Source organism: Cotesia glomerata, linkage group LG9, assembly GCF_020080835.1.
Source record: "Cotesia glomerata isolate CgM1 linkage group LG9, MPM_Cglom_v2.3, whole genome shotgun sequence".
NCBI classification, from domain to species: domain Eukaryota; kingdom Metazoa; phylum Arthropoda; class Insecta; order Hymenoptera; family Braconidae; genus Cotesia; species Cotesia glomerata.
Window position 1 is genome coordinate 18,626,769 of NC_058166.1, and position 16,459 is coordinate 18,643,227.

The 16,459-nt window shown below is 27.7% G+C and overlaps 1 protein-coding gene across 3 annotated transcripts; it reads left to right on the plus strand.

Moving 5' to 3' along the window:
- The first annotated feature begins 6,038 nt into the window (after positions 1–6,038).
- Positions 6,039–9,753, plus strand: LOC123271533. Of its 3 annotated transcripts, XM_044737878.1 has the most exons (3): positions 6,039–6,097; positions 6,874–7,836; positions 9,743–9,753. In XM_044737878.1, exons 1-2 carry the CDS (start codon positions 6,060–6,062, stop codon positions 7,826–7,828), a joined length of 993 nt encoding a protein of 330 aa, XP_044593813.1. In that variant the 5' UTR covers positions 6,039–6,059; the 3' UTR covers positions 7,829–7,836; positions 9,743–9,753. The 3 variants fall into 3 exon arrangements, with proteins under 3 accessions (XP_044593813.1, XP_044593812.1, XP_044593814.1); XM_044737877.1 differs by lacking the exon at positions 9,743–9,753 and having other exon boundaries at positions 6,874–8,176; XM_044737879.1 differs by lacking the exon at positions 9,743–9,753 and having other exon boundaries at positions 6,073–6,099; positions 6,849–8,174.
- Positions 9,754–16,459: the final 6,706 nt, after the last annotated feature.

Below are 16,459 nucleotides of genomic sequence, written 5' to 3' on the forward strand. Positions count from 1 at the left end.
TTTTCTTAGCTTAGAATCATTAAAATCCAAGCTATTCGATTTTCTTTTAAGTTTAGATTAGCTGGATTTCTATTTAAATTACTCGGCTGCCCAATTTCGAAACACAGTAACTAACATTAAAAATTTTTTTTTAATTTTTCTTATTAAAAAAACGTTTGCCCGCCAAATTGATGAAAAATTTGATTTGTGAATAGAAAATACTTGGATATAAATATTTTTAAGAAAAAATACTTGAAATTAATGCCTAAAAATAAAAAAAAATGCAACAATACTAAAAAAAATCAGGTATAAAAATTTTGCAGTTACTGTGTTTTAAAATTGAGCAGCCGTACTGACAAATACTAGTAAAGTGTAAAAATTTATATATTAAGATATTTAAAATTGTTACCATGCTACTCTTTCTGAATGTACTAAATTTTTTTTTTATTTACTCAAGCTATACTTCGAATTTTAATTATATTACACAGTCAAAAATTTTTCGTCATTGTGTAGAGTGTTAAAATTTGTGTGTTGAATATTTACACTCTGGTGTGTAGAATTTAACATTCTCATGTGTTGATTTAATGATTTAACACACTAGGATGTTAAATTATACACACTAGAGTGTAAATATTCAATACACAAATTTTAACACTCTACACAATGACAAAAAATTTTGACTGTGTATTTATGGATAAAATTTTGGAATCCCGGAAAAAATTTTAAAGTTATAAAAAATTCATATTATTTCAGATTTATTAAATTATGATTATAATTTTTATTTTACAATAATTTTAATGAACTAATATGAATTTTTCATAACTTTAAAAATTTTTTCCGAGTCTATTTTTTCCGATTACCAAAATTTTTGTACTTCTTTAAATTGTATTTACTTCTTTAAATTAAATGTATTTACTTCTTTTATTTAAATTCAATAGATAAAATAAATATAAATAAATAAAAATCAATTATATCTTCCAAAAATTTCCAACGAGACCAAAATTATTCAAAATTTAATCCTCTACAATTTTTGTCCCAAAAAATTTCTCTAAACTCAAAAGTTTAATTTCTATCAAAATTTTTCTTTATTTTCTCAAATAAAAAATTATCTACTATCTTATTTTCTCCGTACCGTAAAAAAACTACACCAGCGATCATAAAAATAATTTATGTACTGGAAGTTGTACGTCCTGTTAACTTGAATGTCACCCAATTTCCCACATGATCGGTAACGTGACAGAAAATTAATAATCCATCTTATCACAACTTTCCAGATCCAAGCCAAAGAGTGTGACTTATACAAATTTGAACAATTCTCAAATTACACTTCAAAAATACTTCAAATAATAAATAAAAATTACAATTGAGTTTCTGTCGAGCCTCAGTCCGAGGTAGAACCTTAAAATTATTTTTTGGAGTTAAATATTGAACAAGATAGCAGCTGAAGGGCTCACCAGTTAATTAACGAAAAAGAAAACTTGGAAGTTTCAAATATCTAAATGTTATTTATCGCAGAATGTTGGGACTCTCTTTCATCAGCACCAGGTATAGCAGGTAAATCGCTCCAAGGACGCACTACAGCATCATCACTATATATATGAATATACATAGCTGACACACGCGTTGGCTATTATATTATAATAGCTTTTTTAAATTTACGATTGACGTTTTATTATTATTGTGTGTTGTTATATGTTTTACCTGTTTGGCTCTAGGTCTAGGTCCTGCAAGGTGCTAACTTATCGATTCGGATTGTTAATAAATTATCAACTTCCTACGAACCCGGCCCTTATTATTATTATTTTAATTATTTTTAAAAGAGTTAATTTGAAAGAGAAGAAAGTTTTAATGTCATTTAAAAATTGATGATTTCTAGAGTAAATTTTTCCATATTTTTGATTCTTTAGCCAGAATTTTGAGTCAAAGATTAAAAGTCAAAATAACGAGGTTAATAAAAAATTTTTAGGAGAAAAATTACATTTATATTTTTGGGTTAAATTTTGGAGATACAAAAATATTGTTTGAAACATTTTTTGTAGGACATTTAATTTTCCATAAAATGGTCTCTTACAATTTTTCAGTATCTTTAATTGTTTAGACAGAATTCAAGGTTGAAAATCATAATTAAGTTGATAAAATACAATATCATTTTTTAATTATTGACATTTTTAAAGACATAAGCTCATCCCGACATTACACTTATCGAGACCTTTCATTTGAGTACCCACATCAATTTTTCATATATTTTATATATTTATATATATTATATATATGTATATATGAAAAATATATCAAAAATGCATGTTGGTACTCAAATGAAAGCTCTTGATGAGTGTAACATCATATTGAGCTTGTATCATTAAAAATATCATAAGTTGAAAAAATACAATATAATTTCTTAATTATTGACATGTTTTAAGATATAAGCTCATCTCGAAATTACACTCATCGAGACCTTTCATTTAAGTACCCACATCAATTTTTCATATATTTTATATATTTATATATATTATATATATGTATATATGAAAAATATATTAAAAATGCATGTAGGTACTCAAATGAAAGCTCTTGATGAGTGTAACATCATAATGAGCTTACATAATTAAAAACATCATAAGTTGAAAAAATACAATATAATTTCTTAATTATTGACATGTTTTAAGATATAAGCTCATCTCGAAATTACACTCATCGAGACCTTTCATTTAAGTACCCACATCAATTTTTCATATATTGCATATATTTATATATATTATTTATATGTATATATGAAAAATATATAAAAAATGCATGTGGGTACTCAAATGAAAGCTCTTGATGAGTGTAACATCATGATGAGCTTATATCTTTAAAAACATCAATAGTTAAAAAAGTACAGTGCAATTTAACGAAAGTCATTATTTAATAAAACAAAATTTTATTTATTTATAGTTCACAAGTCACGGCAGTCAAGTAACTGCAAGATTTCTAGTAATAATAATAATAATAATAATAATAATAATAATAATAGCTAAAAAAATTTCTAAATTATTATTATTATTTCAAGTTAAATAGATAAATTATAGTGGGCGTGTTATTTTAAGACAGAACATTAAATTTATAATTTTTTTTTTTTTTAACGATTCAGGCTCCAGTTGAAGAAAAATATTTACCCAACGTAAAAAAACTTTATTATTTGATTAATTGTTACGATTTATAACCTGAATAGATTCCTAAAATGATAATAATAATTTTTCAATTTATCTGGTTATATTTTCTACTACAGGAATTTAATTATTTACATTTGAATAGACGTAACAAAAAATGTTAAATAAATTATTATTATAAATATAAAATATAATATATATCTGAGATAATTCAAAGTCAATCGAGCGTGATTTGTGCATCTACACGATAAAAAAGTAAGACGTAGAAAGTCGAGAAAAATTTATTACGAACTGATGAATAAAAATTTAATAATAATAAATATAATGACAGAAAAAGTTACAAGTAACAAGAACCGTGTCGATATATAAAATCACGAAGAAAAATTCATTTGGCTGGTATGAAGCCTGTAGGATAACCACCACTCGAAATAGTTATACGTTAACTGTGGATGTGGTGAGATAACAAAAACTACCACCTCAGGGCACCGGAGTTCTCGTCGATCCTCCAAAGATAGAGACAATCATTTTACAATCCTCTCTTGTGTCTTGTCAAAACTTTAAATTGAGACACTTTTTTGATTTATACTCAACTGTGCTTTACCGCACCAAGTTTCACTTTTTCATCGGTGAAAAAAATTTATATGTATATACACATATATATCATGTAGGTTTTACATGTAAATAATAAATAAGAAAAGTTTTCTCCTCATTCAAACTTATTTTTAATGGATACTTTTTTCTTCTATTTTAATTTTAAACTTTTCCATCAATGGCGGATTTAAATTATTTTTTAAAAAAAATTTATTATGCACTGATAGAAGGATTTATTAACTATTTATAATTTAATTTATTTAAAGACAATTATTTAATTTATTAAATTTTAATAAATATTTTTTAACATTCAATAAATATTTATTTGGGAGGAAAGTACATTTATTAATAGTTAATAAGTATTTATTATGCATTTTGATATTTTTTTCATATATACATATATAAAAATATATAAAATATTTGAAAAATTGATGTGGGTACTCGAATGAAAGGTCTTGATGAATGTAACATCAGAATGAGCTTATATCTTTAAAAATGTCAATAATTAAAAAATTATATTGTATTTTGTCAACTTATGATATTTTTAAAGATATAAGCTCATCATGATATTCCACTCATCGAGAGATTTCATTTGAGTACTCTCATGCATTTTAGATATATTTTTCATTTATACATATATATAATATATATAAATATATAAAATATGTGAAAAATTGAGGTGGGTACTCAAATGAAAGGTTTTGATGAGTGTAACATCAGAATGTGCTTAATTTTTTAAAAATGTCAATAATTAAGAAATTACATTGTATTTTGTCAACATGATATTTTTAAAGATATAAGCTCATCATGATGTTCCACTCATCGAGAGATTTCATTTGAGTACTCTCATGCATTTTTGATATATTTTTCATATATACATATATATAATATATATAAGTATATAAAATATATGAAAAATTGATGTGGGTACTCAAATCAAAGCTCTTAATGAGCGTAACATCAGAACGAGCTTATATCTTTAAAAATGTCAATAATTAAGAAATTGTATTGTATTTTGTCAACTTATGATATATTTTTAAAGATATAAGCTCATCATGATGTTACTCTCATTGAGACCTTTCATTTGAGTACCCACATGCATTTTGAAATATTTTTCATGTATTCATATATATATATATAAATATATAATATATATGAAAAATTGATGTGGGTACTGAAATGAAAGGTCTTGATGAGTGTAACATCAGAATGAGCTTATATCTTTAAAAATGTCAATAGTTCACGGGATACAAGGTTATTTCCTAATTATGTCTCTAGAGATAAAGCATTTTAGAATACAACTTAAATACTTATCATAATAAATTGACTATTGATGAGAATGATATGAACCCATGAAATGGTACAACTCCAGATCAGGACATTTCCAACGATACCAAATTTAACCATAAAAACCCATTTTATCATATAAATACCCTGCCCACAAAATTTTGCTTATTCTCTTAATAATATAGATTATTTTTCAAGTTAATGGATTGGCTCAAAATTTATTTTTTTTTACCGTGAAAAAACATGTCAGTATGGCTGATAATGGAATGATCTTCCCCTCTTTGTCTATCTAAGGAGTTTGAATGGAGAAAAAGCACTTAGCAGGGAATGTATCTCGTCTTTTTTGACATTTGACACTGTTCAAACTGACTGCCGTGAAGGGTTATTGGGGATGGTTATTTAGCCGGCTCTGGTGGCTGGCTGGCAAACAAAAAAAATGATAAATAAAATAAAAAAAAAAAAAGGCAAAACTGGATGGCATGATATGATGCGATGGCTGTACCGGGGGCTATTATTGAGGGTGCTGGAAGCTGTATACTAATGTCTGCTTCCTATCCAGGGTACACGTCAAAACGATCCGATATGTATTGTTATGGATATCATCCTATGATACTTCTATACATTATTCATGTTGTCTGTGTTTCCAAATTATTAAGTATTTTATCTCTTTGCTCTTATTTGTGCTTCCATATTTATTCAATTTTTTCAGCAGCTTCTATAATAAAAATCTAGTTATTTTATTTTTCCCGATTCTGCAAATTTTAATTTTATTATTTTTTTTTTTTTAAACAATTTAATTTACAAAACACTCGGTGTTATTATCATCGACGATCATTATTACTAGCGTACGTTTATTATCCAAGGCAAAGAAAATTTTTCCCGTATTGAGGCACTGTATTTGCAATTATATGGCACTAAATGCATAAAACACGAAAGTTATTGTCATACATTGTTATCTAATTGGCAAGAAGTTAAATGCTCGATAAACAAACTCGTTTTTAAAATTAGTCGATATGAATTTTTTATGAAAATACTGTCTCAGTTTATAATAAAATGTTTTTATTAAAAGTGACGGACAATATTTCCCTCAAGTAAATATCTATAGATTTATTTGTAACAAAATTATTTTTATTATTTATACTTTGAAATACAATTTTTAAATTTCCCGCTCGAAAAAATTGAAAATTAAGGTTTTAGTTCGGATCTGATTTTTTATAGTTTTTTCAATATAACTACGAAAGTTATCAATTGATTGACTCAAAACCATACATAAGGTTGTTTAGTATTAAAAACTGCGTCGATGGCCATCAAAAAGTTCAAAATTAAACTAAGTGTTCAAAAGTTATCACTTTTTAAAGATATCAATAACAAAAAATTCCAAAAAAACACTATTTCATCATGCTTTTCGATCTAACTTTTAAGTTTCTAAATTAATCGGCTCAAAACCTTATAAACACTTTTTGAGCTCAAAAAACTGCTTACATTGCCGCCAAGAACATCAAAATCGAACCACGCGTTCAAAAGTTATCGCTTTTTAATACTATCCTTTATAGCATTTTCCGGATCAATTTTTAATTTTTTTGGTTCAAGCTCAAAAATTTTCTATTAAGGCAATTTTTGGGCTCAAAAATACCGGAAATTTTCAAGAAGTCTGCAAAGTCAACTTTTTTTAAGCTTCTTCGATTAAAAAAAAATTTTGCAGAATAATAATAATAAAAAATATAACATTACCCTAAAATTCAAAAATTTATCGGGAAAATTTACACTTAGTCTCTATTATACTCAAAAAAAATTTTAATTTTACCTATGAAAATAACATAATATACTAATTTCTGTTCCGGTTCGTCACCAAATTTCGAAAACACAGAATGTCGCCTCCATATTTGCTTCTACTGTCGATAACGCTGCTGTCCACCTTATCGACAGTAGAAAGCGTCTGCAACTCAGCCTGCTGTACGGCAATCCCAAAGAACTACAGGGGCGTGTTCAAAATACGCAACACATTCCTGTCATCTCTTCCAGATTCGCGTCGATTGAACACCCTGGCGCTGATTGGGACCCACGATTCGGCAGCCTACAACACGATAAACGCTGCAGAAGCCCAAGTTATGACCATTTCCGAGCAATTGGGCGCCGGGATTCGAGTCTTCGACATGCGGGTCAGGCCTCTCTTGAATTCATTCAAGATGCACCACGGGCCAATCTACTTAAAAAGGTCTTTCGACTCTATAGTGACCAACGTGACCAAATTTTTCCAGAGGAACCCCAAGGAATTGATAATAATGTTCATGAAAGTTGAATTTTCCAACCTTTTCTGCACGCTGAGCGAGTGCGAAATTTTGGAGAACTACAACAAATTATCCGGGGGACTTTTCGTCCAGAATTGGAAGTACAATGACACCCTGGGTCAGCACCGTGGGAAGATTCTGCTGGTCAAGGCGGACAACGGGTTTGACAATTGCACGATCAGATTGCCTTGCAAGGTTCAAAATAATTGGGACATTTCGGTGATTGGGACCAAGTACACTGCTATTGACAAGTGGCATGACATAAAGTCACTCCAAGATGACCAGTTTGACCCCAATCAGCATCACAAGTGCTATATTAATTACTTGTCCGGGTTCTCGGACATCATCCAGGGCCCCAAGGCCGTCGCTACTGGCGGCTACTTCTGGTGGGGAGAACTCGATCGGACTACTGGGACCAATAGGAAGATGTACGAGTATTTTAGGAATCCAGGGAACACTTTGAGTATTATTTTGACGGACTTTCCAGGGCAGGGGTTGATCAGCAAGATCACTGATAGCAATAAGAAGGTGTAGTTTGCAGAGTTTTGGGTTTAGGGAAAATGGTTGAGATAAAAGTTGTAGGGGATTTGATTTTGAATAGAAGTGAAAATTTGGTAGGAGCAAAAGTTTTTGTAATAGTGAGATATTGATGGTTTTTGGAGGAAGTATAGTGTGATATTTTTAGAAAAATTATGAAATGTTTATAAATGGGTGTAGTTATGGAAATTTTGAGTTCAGTAGAAAATCTTTTAAGTAGAAATTGTCTAAAATAAAATTTTTAACAATTTTTGTGCCTTCATAAATTTTATAAGATTAACGTTTTGGAGAATGTAAGTAGTTTTTGTAAAAATTATGAGTTTACATTTTTGTAAACGAAATTTTTGAAAAAAAAATGGCTGTAATATGTAGAAAATATAATGTATATGTATATAAATGGCTATAATATGTAAAAAATAAAATTTTAAACATTTTTGATCTTAAAAAATGTTCCTAAGATCAAAATTTTGCCAGATATAATTATTTTTTGTCAAAAATATGAGTTTACATTTTTGGAAACAACATATTCGAAGAAAAATGGCTGTAATTTGGAAAATTTTGATTTAAAAAAAATATTTTGAACAAAATTTGTAGAAAATAATATTTTTAATATTTTTGATATCAAATAATTTTCTTAATATCCATATTTTGGAAAATATAATTATTTTTTGTCAAAATTATATAAGTTTACATTTTTGGAAACGGCATTTTTGAAGAAAAGTTGCTGTAATTTTGATAATATCAATTTTAGAGACAAATATTTGAACAAAATTTGTAGAAAATAATATTTTGAATATTTTTGATATTAAATAATTTTCCTAAGATCAATATTGTGGAAAATGTTATTATTTTTTGTCAAAATTACGAGTTTACATTTTTGAAAACGAAATTTTTGAAGAAAAATGAGTGTAATTTTCAAAATATTGATTTTAAAAATAAATGTTTTAAACAAAATTAGTAGAAAATAAAATTTTAAACATTTTTTATCTTAAAAAATTTTCTTAAGATCAATATTTAGGAAAATATAGTTATTTTTTGTCAAAATTACGAGTTTACATTTTTGGAAACGAAGTTTTTGAAGAAAACATTTTTGGAAATGAAGTTTTTGAAGAAAAATGGGTGTACTTTTGAAAATAATGATTTTAGAAAAAAATGTCGAACAAAATTTGTAAAAAATAAAATTTTGAGCAATTTTTGTCTCATTAAAAATTTTTGTAAGCAATATTTTAGAAGATATAGATCTTTTTTGTAAAAATAACAATATTAAATTTTTACCTGATAAATTTTCAGTTCTTTATTTTTTCTTAAATAAATTTTTGATGCCAAATTTTGGAAACAGGAAAACAGTAAAACTCTCTGGCCAGTAGAATCGTAAAAAGTGGTCGTGGGCTTAAAGCGTGTGTTGACACCCACGCTCGCCTTTCCTCGTTATCGTCAGCCCATAGAATCTTTAGTACAGAGCCCAGAGTGTACTCTTACACAGAAGATTAAAGGTGAGTGTGAACCACATAAAATGAATTTCTATGCAAAGCAGTTTGTATACACTGGGACTATACTAGCGTCACGCTACATACGTTTTCATCCCATTTCTCCTCCATCATTCTTCATCTCTAAATTTTTATTCTAAACTACTCTTACACACTCAAGCTGTAAATTACACATTTATCTCCGGACACAACGTCTACATCTACGGTTCCAGACCAGGCAAGTCTCATTAACCTACCTCGTTTGTTTTTCAACGCTGCGGGGGCACACCTTCGTCTTCTTCTTCTCCTTCTTTGGGTTATTTTTATTTCTTCGTTCCCTTCTTCTTTGTATATTTCTCGTACTCACTTATGTTTTCTCGACAGAAAGTAATTTCTGGTCTCAAGCATATTTTTTACTGTTTTTTTTTTTATTTTTAAACTTTAGTAAAAAAATTTCCAATTGGAAATTTTTCAAAATTTCTGAGAAAAAAAATTGTAAGAAATTATTTATTAAAAAAATTTTTTAATTAAATACCAAATCATTGACTAGTCACTCTAAAAGTGACTGTAACTCCTAAAATATCGATTTTATCAAAAAATTATGATATGATAATTGTAGCTTATAAAATTTCCTACAAAAAACGTTTTTATACTTTGGGGCTATTTTTAATATTTTAGGAGATACACTTAATTAAAAAGTGTTTCTGTATTCAAAAATGATAAATTATTATTTAGTCACCATAAATTATTGTTATGTTATTTAAGAAATGGTCATAACTCCTAAAATATTGAGTTTTGGGAAAAATTATACACGGAAAGAAAATTGTACGAAAAATTACAATAAAAACATCGTAATTTTTAGTATAGGACATTGTTGTGCCGGACCAGAACTCAAACATCGTAATTTATACGATGCAACATCGCAAATTTCTATCACTCAAATTAAAAAGGAGTTTAGGTCACCGAAAAAATAATTCTGTATCACCGAGGAACCGAACCCGGTGTCCTCTCCGCCACAAGTCCAAGGTTTATCCCCTTTTTTTTTATCCAAGCGTTTATTTATTTAAATCATTGATACATAGATATAAACATAATACACAGGTATAAACGTAAGACCTGTTACTTAAAATAAATTTTCTACCTGGCCCATACGGGCTCTCATAGAGGATAACATAAATGATATTTCTTAATACCTGATAAGCCTCAGGGGCTGTACATAGTGAAGTAAATAATATAGTTTTTCTTATTCTTATTGTGTTAAGTACATAAAGTGTTAATACATGGTTTATACTAGTTAGCCTAAAAAAGAAACTTGATTTTCATGAAAAAGGCTTACGTTATTAGAATAGTACATGAGAGACATTAAATCAACAACAATTAAAATTAAAAAATATAACATAATAATAGAATAGAACAAGAAGACAAAAAAGAAAGAGGAAGCTATTAAAAGAAAGGTTTATCCCCTTACATTATCGGAAAGATTATATAAAATTTTTGTTCAGTCACATAATAAGACCCTCCATACAGTAGTTGGTCATCTTTCGGTGGTGGCGTCGCAAACTACTGGTCTCTCTTTTATTAAAACATATAGTATGCGTCCTTATTCACTTGCTCTTGCGGAAAAAAAATTTACTAAATAACATCGTAATTTTCAATAATTCAAATTGTATTTTGTAGACGGCAGCATCGTAAAAATCAAGTTACTGAAAGTCTAGTCCTGGATTACGATGTTACTATTGTAATTTTTCATAGGATTTTTTTCCCGTGTAGAAATCCAAAATTCTAGCTTATAAAATTTCCTATAAAAGATGTTTTTATACTATGGGGCTATCTTTAATATTTCAGGAGATATAGTAACTTAATAAGTGCGCATATAGACAAAAATAAAAAATCATTATTTAGTTACTTTAAAACTGGTCATAACTCCTAAAATATTGAGTTTTGGGAAAAATTATGATTCCAAAATTGTAGCTTGGAAAATTTCCTTTAAAAAATGTTTTAATACTATGGAGCTATCTTTAATATTTTAGGAGATATACTCAATAAAAAATTGTTTTAGTATTAAAAAATGGAAAATTACGATTTAGTCATCATAAATTATTATTATGTTATTTAAAAAATGGTCATAACTCCTAAAATAATAATTTTTGGGAAAATTTATGAGACAAAAATTGTAGCTTAGAGAATTTTCTATAAAAAACATTTTTATACTATAGGATTATCTTCAATATTTTAGGAGGTATAGTAATTTAAAAAACAATTATATGGTCAAAAATATAAAATCATTTTTTAGTCACATAAAATTATTATTAGTCACTATAAAATGACGATAACTCCTAAAATATTGACTTTTGGGAAAATTAGGAATCAAAAATTGTACTATAGAAAATTTCCTACAAAAAACATTTTTATACTATAGGGTTATCTTCAATATTTTAGGAAATATAGTTACTTTATTAATAACTTAATTAGTAAAAATGAAAAATCATTGTCTAATTACTTTAAAAGTGGTCATAACTCCTCAAATATTGATTTTTAGGAAAATTTATAGAAGACCAAATTATAGCTTAGAAAATTTCCTACAAAAAACGTCTTTATACTATAGAGCTATCTTTAATATTTTAGGAAATATATAGTACCTTAACCAATGCTTATTAAATTATACCTAAAATATAATTGTCTAGTTACCATAAATTACTTAAAAATGACTATAACTCCTAAAATATTAAGTTTTTCAAAAATCATATGAATAAAAATTGTAGCATAAAATTTCCTACAAAAACATTTTTATACTTAAAAATTATTATCTAATTCCTACAAAAATGACCCTAGCTTCTAAAACATTTATTAAATACATAAAAAAAGTATCATTATTATTATTATTGCCATTATTTATTTTTTCTTCCTGTATATACATGCCTAATGTAAAAATTGATAGCCTGTGGGCAGTGCTTAAAAAAATAAAAAATAAAAAACAAGTCAAACTTATCGAAGATTATCAGCCGGAGGCAAAATTCGCCGACATTAGCGAGTGCGAGGCAATTTGTCATTGACTCGCGTTACATTATATCGACATGTGTGTAATGAGGATCCATACATAATTTACATACATACTCTTCATGTATGTGTGTGTGTGTTTCTGCGTCAGGTGGGTTAGGTATTAATTTACGAGGGCAAAAAAAAACTTAAAAGAGCAATAAAAAGTTGTGAGAAGCCGCTTAGCCAACCGGGGTAAGATGGTTAATGGTGCTGGAAGAAGCTAACTTGATAATATACCTGCAAGGGGGGTTTCAGCTACATATATATAATGCAAGAGCAGAACCATGGCTGCAGCGGTAATCACCGCCCGACGGAACCGTTTAACAGTCTCATGGATCATGACCGGTAATGACGCTATGAATATGTATGTCGATGAAAAATGTATCGCTTATGTTTGCCAGTTCATGTGTGAGTGTGTGAATATATATATATATATATATATATATATATATATGCTATATATATATATATATATATATATATATATATATATATATATATATATATATAATATATATATATATATAATATATATATATAATATATATATATATAATATATATATATAATATATGTATATATATATATATATATTATATATATATATATGTATATATGTATATATATATATATGTATATATATATATATATATATATATATATATATATATATATATATATATATATATATATATTATATATATGTATATATATTATATATATATATATATATATATATATATATATATATATATATATATATATATATATATATATATATATATATATATATATATATATATATATATATATATATATATATATATATATATATATATATATATATATATAGACTGATGTAGTGTATAGTATGTGGGTTTTTGTAATTAAATGTCCTGGCTGGGAATAATGTCGAATGGGAATTAATTAATGAGTTGAATATTGTGCGAGGAATATTTGCGCTGAAGGGAGCTGGGGGATTACCACGGCTACTGTTTGATTGAGGTTCTGTAATTATTTGAAGAGGAAACCGTTGTAAGGGTTACTTTTTAATTATATACTTAAATATCATAGTTCTGCTCTGTTATTATCAAGGTGGTTTTATATGGAGCGTTGTCACGTCAGATTTAAGAATGAAATTTTTTTTGAGCTTATGATAGTGAGCACTACTTAAGAGCATGTAATACAGTCTGTTGTCGGTAATTCAGTTTTGACTAGTGATAACAAATGCTAATTGAATGTATCGGATGTTTATTTGAAACACATAAAATGCACTGAAGATTATCAGGCTGACTGTCAATACTCCCAACACTGTTCAAAAAAATTAAACTATAGTTTATTTACTATAGTAAATGAAATTTTTTGTTGATAATTAGTTTTCTATTCAAACCTAGTTGCATTTTAATAATTCTGTCTTATAAGTAATCTAAACTAAAGTAAAGATTAACCAAAAAATTAAATCAATCTTAAAGATTATATTGGTTGTAAGTTTATGAGTAATTTCTTTATAGTAAAGTTTATTTACTTGAATATATGACGGGCCCGGAGATAAGGCAGTTTTACGCGCGAACTCTACCTATTTATTTATCATTTTGTTATTTTTTTTCAATGATTAAATTTTAAAATAGAAGAATCAATTTATGAAGGACTATTATTAACATACTCCTGCCAAGTTTAATAATTTTTAGTTCAAAAATTACTTGGTCAAAAAGCGTCTCAGTATTTTGTCCAAAATTTGAATATTCTCTGTCCTACATGTTCTTAAGTTAATAATAATAATGGAGGTTTTACTTGTATCACCTGGGCAGTGTTTTACAAGGGAGGGTGGGGTATTATTTCTCACTTCCCTTTGTTACACAACGCACTTTTTTCCCAGCTCTACTTTGTATTTACTTCCATCATTATTATCACTTCATTATACTCACTACTTCTTTTGACCCCACCCCCCTACATGTCGGGATTTTTTCATTCCCAACACACACTTCTTAATGCGGCTGTGGACCGACTTGTGCCTTCTGTACCGCATTCACCCTGGTCCACTCGGGTATTGGAACAGAAACATGGGGAGACCACAGAGAAAACCCATGTTAGTACAGTCGGAGCTGGGTTAAGTCTACAGTGATTGATAAGAAATTCTTCTTTATCGACCACTGGAGCATTAGGCCCCTATCCTAGTGTGCAGAGATCCCTCGCGCTAGCCAACGCTGACTAGAGTGATCACTCATTCAAGTTGTTGCTTAAATGGGTGATCACCCAAGTCAGACGTGTGCCGCCCGGCTATCTCTGCCACATCCAGAGGCTGGCAACATTAACGCACATATTTTTATTTATAATCACTGAAAAATATTGGCGCGTGTCGGGATCGAACCCGGGTCCCACTCTTTCGAAAAGCGGGCACCGAACCGACCAGGCTATTGCCAGCCTCTTCTTAAGTTAATATATTTTGTAAAATATTGAAGATAACTCCATAGCATAAAAATGTTTTTTGCTGGGAATTTTATGAGCTACAATTTTAGATTCTATGATTTTTCCTAAAAATCAATATTTTAGGAATTATAGTCATTTTTTAAATAACTTAATAATAATTTATGGTGAGTAAATAATAATTTTTCAATTTTTAATACAGAGGAATTTTTTTATTTATTATATCTCCTAAAATATGGAAGATAGCCCCATAGTATAAAAATATTTTTTATAAGAAATTTTATGAGCTACAATTTTTCCTAAAAATCAATATTTTAGGAGTTATGACCAGTTTTAAAGTGACTAGATAATGATTTTTAATTGTGTACTTTGTGAGCGATTATTAAGTTACTATATCTCCTAAAATATTAAAAATAGCCCCATAGTATAAAAACGTTTTTGGTAGGAAATTTTCTAAGCTATAATTTTTGATTCTTGATTTTTCAAAAAAATCAATATTTTAGGAGTTATAGTCGTATTTTAAATAACAACAATAATTTATGGTGACTAAATAATACTTTTTAATTTTTTAATACAGAGGCACTTTTCAATTAACTACATCTCCTAAAATATCAAAGATAGTCCCATAAAATATGAACGTTTTATGTTGGAAATTTTTTAAGCTACAATTTTAGATTCCTATAATTTTTCCCAAAATCAAAATTTTAGGAATTATAGTCATTTTTTAAATAACTTAACAATAATTTCTGGTGACTAAATAATACTTTTTCATTTTTTAATACAAAGGCACTTTTTAATTAACTATATCTCTTAAAATATTAAAGATAGCTCCATAGTATAAAAACACTTTTTGTAGAAAATTTTATGAGCTATAATTTTACTCTTACAATTTTTTCGAAAAATCATTATTTTAGGAGTTATGACCATTTTTATAGTAATTAAACAATGATTTTTGACTTATGATAATGTAAGCATTTATTTACTTCCTATATTTCCTAAAATATTGAAGATAGCCCAATAAGACACAAACATTTTTTGCAGGCAATTTTCTAAGCAAAATTTGAATTCTTTAAATTTTTCTTAAAAATCATTATTTCAGGAGTTATTACCATTTTTGCACTATTAAAAAATGCAATTTATTTTTCTCAAACTAATTTAATCCAAAGATCATTAAAAATTTAAAAATAAGACTTACATAATCCATTAAATTCGTGATTACGTTAACACAATTATAATAAAACCAAGCCGAGTTAAGAAATAATTAAATCATAATCCCTCTGACGGCTTAAGTTAAAAAGTAATAAATTTAAAAATATTCTTTTAACATTAATACGGCATTAAATAGCAGACATCTGGACCGATAATAAACTACGAAAAAAATTCACAAAACATAAATTATGAATTGCAGCAAATCCTCTTCAACAAGAAGATAATCTCTCATAAATAGAGAGAAAAAAAATAGCAATGCGTTTTTCGACTTATTCACATGAATTTACATTTGCAGAACAAGAGCGATCATTTCTTTATTTATTCGCGGGTGAACAAAGCAGTTGAAATTTGATGTTTCAACTATTTGAATAGACCCACCGGTCCGTAAATTTCTATGCCGAGTTTGTATGGCCGTATTGCCTCGCAAGATTTTATTTCAGATGACACCGGTGACATTTGTAGACGCCCGTGGTTCGAGCTTTGTCTACTT

Bases quoted from the DNA above. Each gene is read 5' to 3' on its own strand.
- LOC123271533 (XM_044737878.1), top strand. From the start codon at position 6,060: ATGTTTTTATTAAAAGTGACGGACAATATTTCCCTCAA. The intron at 6,098-6,873 runs GTAAATATCTAT...TCGAAAACACAG, and splicing joins ACGGACAATATTTCCCTCAA to AATGTCGCCTCCATATTTGC.